Genomic DNA, 7035 nt, shown 5'->3' on the forward strand with positions numbered 1-7035 from the left:
TAAACCTGCTCCTACCATCAAAATGTGGTTTTTGGAAGGGAAAAATGAACAAAATCAAATGTGATTTGTGCAGTTACTGTGACAGGAGTAATTTGAAAGCTCTAACACAATAAATTTGTTGTGGTAGCTGTTCTCCACAAACATGAATTAAAAATATAGGACTGTTTCATGGTGTAGCTTTACTCAATTACTACTCTGTTTTTCATTTATTTTTTTACATTATGAAGCAGATATTATACCTAAAAACACTTAAATAATCTGTTTTAGATGCACTGTATACATTGTATGAATAATTTTCTGATTTTGATTCTAATACTCTAATACAAAATATTGCCATTCGTGTTACAGTCCCCAATTTAGCAAGTTATTACTCTTCTATACTGCAAATCAAAATGTTAATGTTATTTCTTTTTCTTTACAGGTAGCTCGATAGTTGAAGATCTCAATGCCCTGTTTCCACTCCAAAATTCTTTGCACGCTTCAAGTGAACTGAAGTCCCCTGAAAGTTGAAGTTTACTGTACATAAAAAATAAGATCTTATATTAATGGAGAAGGAATCTTTTGTTGGATAAAAAGCAGAAAAGCACAAGAGCCTTTAAATAAAATGAAGACATGCTTGTCTGAAATATCAGAAAAAGGACTCAATTCTACTTTTTTTAAAAAAATGCTTAAAAAAGAGAAGAGTTTTCTTTGCATAGCAACATGCTCTGGGTCTCAATGGTAAAGAAAGAATATTGTTATCATGGTGAGTACAATAATAAATAACCAGTGTCTTAACTGGCAAGACTGTGTACTCTCAAATTTCCTTTCCTCACTAATCAGAACTACATATATAAGATCAATTTTAATATCTAATAAGCTTTTGCAATACAGTTGAATTGTCTTTGTTGTATGAAGGCTAAACTGTTAAATGGTGATAAAAGGAAAAGTATTGCCTGCCAAAATCTGTAAATCATACATAAAAGGTTGCTGTCCTAATCAAAGTTGAATTTTTTAAAGCTGTACTAAGGGAGTATGTCCTAGAACTTAAATAAAGTTATCATTCTTTAAATTATATCAATTTTTTCTCAATTAGATCATCATTAACATCTTGGTGTGCTATATTTTTACATACTGTGTAGTAAACATAATAAACTTTTCAAGGTTTCAGATTATGTATACTATATTATGTCCATTATGAAAACATTGAGTTTTCTACATATGTGTTAGAGTAAAGTTTTTGAAGGTTTTAAATAAGAATATGTATCTTCTATCATGACTTTTGTATGTAGTAGCTATATAAGACTAATAAATATATACAGTACACAGGACAGCACAGTGGGGGGGTGGTCAGAATTGCTGCCTTATGGCTATGAGGTGCTGGGTTGGTTTCTGCTTTTGGGTGTACAGATGCAGCCATTCAAACTTTACGGTACAAACCCGTACCGCACGCAACTACGCACAAGCCACCGCACCTTACCACGGTACATGATTGGCTTGCCACAAATGACCGACAGGGGCACTCGTGGTGCATTGGTTGGTAGTGAAAAGATTTAATCATTTAATCTCTTTACTGTGCACATTTTAATCCACTTAGTATTGAATATTTATATGGAATTTTACAACTAAAGGGAAATTTTAGTAGCTGAGCATAAAAAGAAGAGGAGCATAAGGCATCTGAAGGTCATAAACGATATTAATTTAGCAACATAAACATATTATGTAAACTGTATTGTAAATGGCTGGTATTGGTAGTTTAAAGAAAAAATACACATCAGTGTATTCCTAAACATTTTAAGCATCAAAATCTTACATGTGGTTATTTTGGAAACATTTTTACGTGCTCCTTCTGACCATATTACTGTACATTTATATACTTTGTAACAATTGATCGTTTTAACCTTTTCTGCGAATACGCTTGTTATCGGAGTAAACAAAAGCATACTTTTAGAATTTGATTAATAGGGAATATAATATGGAATTGCGTATTTAAAGAAATTAATAATGATATAATTATATTCATGTACTGTAGCACAAACAGCAGTATAAGACTTTCTATTTGTATGTGTACAGCTGTTTTACTGCTTGATATGTTGGTGGCGTGATGGTTAATAAGTGACTGACTTATAAGGCTGAGGTCAGGTGTTCAAATCCAGGTATTGCCACAAGTTTTCTTTTAACAAATAAACATTTATTTGAAAAAATAAAATAGCAAATATTATGGACACTCTATTGACTTTTTTATATTTCTAAATATCACAACATGTTTGAATCTAAGTCATTTATTAATAACAACGAGTAGTTTCAAACTGCTACTTGTATTATTATCATCAATATGTGAAAAAAGTGAATCCTGTTTTTTCTGTAGCTCAAATCCTGCTTAACTAAAAATTAGACAAGAAGAGTATTATTAGACAATGTTGTGAGGCTAAATAAATCAATAACGATATTAATTCAAAGATCTAAATATATTTAACGCATACGCCTGACATTAGAGGCTGTGTCTGGTTGCCTGCCCAGTGGCGTCACTGTCTTTCCCTCTGAATAGCTAGCAGGGACCTGTGCCATGTGGATCCCTTTACATCTCCCTTCAGATTTAAAAGGTTATTAATAATATCTTCAGTGTCACATTAACATTGGAATGTTCTTCCAAGTGTAAAGTGTCTCCTTCATAAATTTTCAGTTTACAGATCGTACAAGACCATTTATTATGAATAATGTCTTCCGTATTGCATTAAAATTGGAACGCTTTTCACAGGTGTAAAACCACCTATTTTCTAACTGCTTTATCCAGGACAGGTAACAGTTTCACAACTCACCCTTCCCTCTGCCTGTCTGACTTCCTTTTTAACCCTTCTGTGCCCGAATCGCAGTGGATGAGAAAGAAACAAAGTGAAACTTAGAGCGTACACATATGAAAATTCATATTCTTTTTTCAACAGCTTTTTAAAAACAACACCCAATGATGTTCAAATCATGATGTCTGTGATTTTTTTACATAGAAGACTGACACAGCTACTGTATATTTGGCTAGTGTGTATTGTCTGTTAAGGGTTCTGTAGCATTCCAGTTTATGTTGTTTGTACTTGCAAGAATAACGATTACAAACATTAAAAAACATACTTGCTTTATACTGTCCAACTGAGCAATCTTGGTTTTATAAAATATACCGACTTTTTCATGTTTGATGTGTAAGATACTGTAATACAGTTTAAAATGATTAAAAGTCTAAACAGTATCAACTTGAATTATTATCTCTATTAATATAACTATCAAGTGGTATTAAATAGATACAGCTTTTTAGTATAGACTACACTTTTCTAAAAATGTATTTAAAAATATAAAAAGACTACAATCTAATATTTTCACGTTTGATCCCAAGAGGAATCACAATATGCTCCTGCTTTGTTTAGCGATGGTGTGAAAAATAAATCTAAATGGAGAGAAAGCTATGCTGAAAGTTGATTAAGATACTTAGAAGACAAAGATAAGGATTAACGTTGCATTGTCAGATTATGAATCAAGGCATTTAATAAACTCGCGTTTACATTTTAATTTAAAATGGGGGCTAATGGGGACTCTCTTATTATTTCTCTCTTCTCTCTCTTATTGTCAAAACTTGTTCAGTTGTGGTTCTTTTGGTTTCACTGAGGGCTCCTCAGATGGGCATTCAGGTAGATTGCCAGGCGAAAGGATTAGTAAATATATTTTGTTAAAGCAAGTCAGTTTTTTGCAACACATAAAAGACATTTTTCCAGGAAAGATCTGATGACGAGGAAGAATAATCACGCATATTATCATGCATAAAAGTGGTTATTAACTATCAAAGCCTGTTTTTATAGCTTTTAAAGCCATGCAATGTTTAAGCAGGAACACATCATTATATCTCAATTTTTATTTTTATTTTTTAAATTAAACAAATCATTTGCCCAGCCTAATTTTAAAGACCTCTACTTGTGAAACTTTTCACAGCCTGTGCAGAAAACTATATACACAATACTGCTGACAGCAGGAAAAGTCCTATTCTTTACTCAGCAGCTTATTAAAAACAACACCCATGATGTTCAAACCGATTTTTTTACACAGAAGACTGACACACCTTCGCGTTGTGAATCTCTTTTTCTAAGAAAACATTTGTCAGTCTGTCCGTGGGGGGAAGGGGGACTGCCTTTCTTTTGAAGGCTTGCCAATTCTATTTCCAGCTGCGAGAGAGAGAGAAAGTGAGAGCACACACAGGGGTGCGTAACCGGGTGATCTCCCTAGACTGTATGCCCGTTTCACAGTGGGTCAGCTGCACTGGTCCTATTTCCCACCCTGACCACTAGCACACCTATCCTGCCCCTCGCCGTGCACCCCAGCCGGGTGCTCTTCAGCCGCATCGAATGTGCTACATTAATGAATGGCTTTCAGGCTCACGTGGCTTTGTGCCCTACACCCTGCGGTGTGTACATACAGTACGAACATGTTGTGATATTTAGAAATATGAAAAAGGTCAATATAGTGCCCATAATATTTGCTATTCAAAAAAATGTTTATTTGTTAAAAGACAACTCATGGCAGTAGTTGGATTTGAACACCCAACCTCAGCCTTATAAGTCAGTTACTTAAGCATCACACCACAGATGCAGTCATCCATTACATAGTGAAACAGAAGTACACATATCAATGGAAAGTCTTATACTACTGTTTGTGCAACAGTACATGAATATAATTATATCGTTATTAATTTCTTTAGATATGCGATTCCAAATTATATTACCTATTAATCAAATTCTAAAAGTATGCTTTTGTTTACTCCGATAATGTGTGTATTCGCAGAAAAGGTTAAAATGATCAATTTTCACAAAGTATATAAATGTACAGTAATATGGTCAGAAGGAGCACGGAAAAACATTTCTGAAATAACCACATGTAACACTTTGATGCTTAAAATGTTTAGGGAGAAATTGAATACTGATGTGTATTTTTTCTTTAAACTACCAAGACCAGCCATATACAGTACAGTTTACATACAGTAATATGTTTATGTTCCTAAATTAATATCTTTTATGAGCATATGAAAGGCATACTTTGTAAGACTGAAAATGAATGCGTGCTCGGATCAACGAAATGCAGTGGTGTTACTTTTTGTCAATGAAAAAATAAAAAGTATTTTCGTTTACAAAGATGGTTACAAAGAATGTGGACCAGGGTAATACTTTGAGTTTACAACTTGTCCAAGGTCATTCATTATTAATACTATTCGTAATATCTTCGGTAAAGACTTTGATGCATAAAATATTTCTGCATAATTAAAATATTTATGATAAGGTGGTAGGTTGTGTACTTTTGTCCAACTGAGCAATCTTGCTTTCATAAAATATACAAACGTTTTAATGTATAATGATTAACATGCTGTAAAACACAGTTTAAATTTAAAAGTCTAAAGAGTATACAACTTAATTCTTAATTGAATAAAAATTGTCCCTCAGCAGTGATAGGGATTCAAAAGCAGGTGTTTTCTGGTGACAGCTCAAATGCTGTACATGAGAGGTTAAGCTTTATTAGCTCCACCTGGCGGTTTTACAAGCTGATTCCGGATACTATTAACATAATCTAATTTGCATACGTTAAAATGTGGTATGATGCGAAATGACGCAATATGACACATTTTAGTGTGACAGGCCCCCAACGTTGTACCACAGCGTACCCCGCTCATTTTGAATGGCTGCACCTGTATGTCGGTGTGAAGTTTGCATGTTCTTCCCTTGTTTGCTGGGTTTTCACAATGGTATAAATCCCACCAAACATGCTAGCTGGTTTGATCGAGCATTCTATATTGCCCCTTTCTCTGTGGCCCTCCAATGGACTTTCCCATCCAGGGGCAGAGCTATTGTGTTCTTTTGACATGTCTTATGCACTCAGGCTGGATAGATCAATATACAGTATACACAAATTGAATTTTTCTGGATTATATATGCTGTATCTATTTGGGAAAACAAAGCAGCAAAGAACACATACTGTACTATCCTCATAATGGGCACAATATGCATAAGCATTGTGTTTCTAGGACACAGATCATATAAAGGCCTTAATGCCTGAACATCATAATATCTTAGCATACAGTATGTCAGTTAGAAACGTTTTGTAGGAGATATTGAGCCAGACTAATCCCATTATTGTCAAATAACTGAAAACTTTCATGTTCCAAAATGTTTTGAAAAGTTTGGCTTTTTAATATTTAGTATATGTATAACTAAATATCAAGTGAACTCCTTTTCTAGAACATCTACAATGTAGCCTGATTGAACTAGACTGAATGTAATGCAATGCTTAAAGTCTTGTGAGGCTTTGCTCTCTTTCTTGCCAGATTTAGCAGCTTCAATAGAAGTCAGCAAGACAGGAAAATGACAGGAGATACAAGTCTTAGTCTGCTCAATCTTTCATTTAATTACAAGACTTTGTAAAATGTTTTCTAATACCATCTCTGTGGATTACAATAAAATGAGCTTATTTAAGATTTCAATGAAGTACGTTTTTCTTGAACATTTAAAACTCCAATTTTACTTTTTTTCCCTGTGTATGTTGGAAGGAGGTGTTTACTATATCTTTATATTTGAAACCCTGGGATATTTTTTTTAAATGTTCTATAAATAGAATTGAATAAAAAAGGTTTTTCTATTAACTGTAGTGAAGCAAAATATTCAGCAGAACTAGCCCTGATAATGTAACATTTTACAGTAAATGTGCCCCACTGAAAGTTTCTGATATACAGTATTAAATAATGTATGTACTGTGAGACTTCACTTGTACAATTATGGATACAAAAATAAATCAAAATGAAGTATATTAGCAGACAATGTAACTTGTCATTCTTTTTAAATATAAATCAAACTTTTATTGCGAAAAGATAAAATTTAAAATAAAAATGTTACCTTTTCATGTATATGCAAGAACTTATGCTAGAAAGAAACTGTTACACATTCCACACGTGTCGCTGACCCGTCTAGCATTCCCATGCACACTGTTTAACAGACGCTAACGCTGCAAGTAATGTACTTTTCACTGTTCAGTTCC

The 7035-nt window shown here is 33.6% G+C and overlaps 1 protein-coding gene across 2 annotated transcripts in view; it reads left to right on the top strand.

Moving 5' to 3' along the window:
• The window catches only part of LOC148654803 (chemokine-like protein TAFA-2), a 126264-nt gene extending 119780 nt beyond the window's left edge, over nucleotides 1-6484 (top strand). For both annotated transcript variants that reach the window (XM_088644768.1, XM_088644769.1), the window contains one exon: nucleotides 422-6484. In XM_088644768.1, coding sequence (XP_088500894.1) covers nucleotides 422-433 — 12 coding nt within the window. In that variant the 3' untranslated portion in view covers nucleotides 434-6484. The remainder of the gene's footprint in view (nucleotides 1-421) is intronic.
• The last annotated feature ends 551 nt before the right edge of the window (nucleotides 6485-7035 follow it).

The sequence above is a fragment of the Lepisosteus platostomus genome, chromosome 9, assembly GCF_059453375.1.
Source record: "Lepisosteus platostomus isolate fLepPlt1 chromosome 9, fLepPlt1.hap1, whole genome shotgun sequence".
Classification (NCBI taxonomy): Eukaryota; Metazoa; Chordata; class Actinopteri; order Semionotiformes; family Lepisosteidae; genus Lepisosteus; species Lepisosteus platostomus.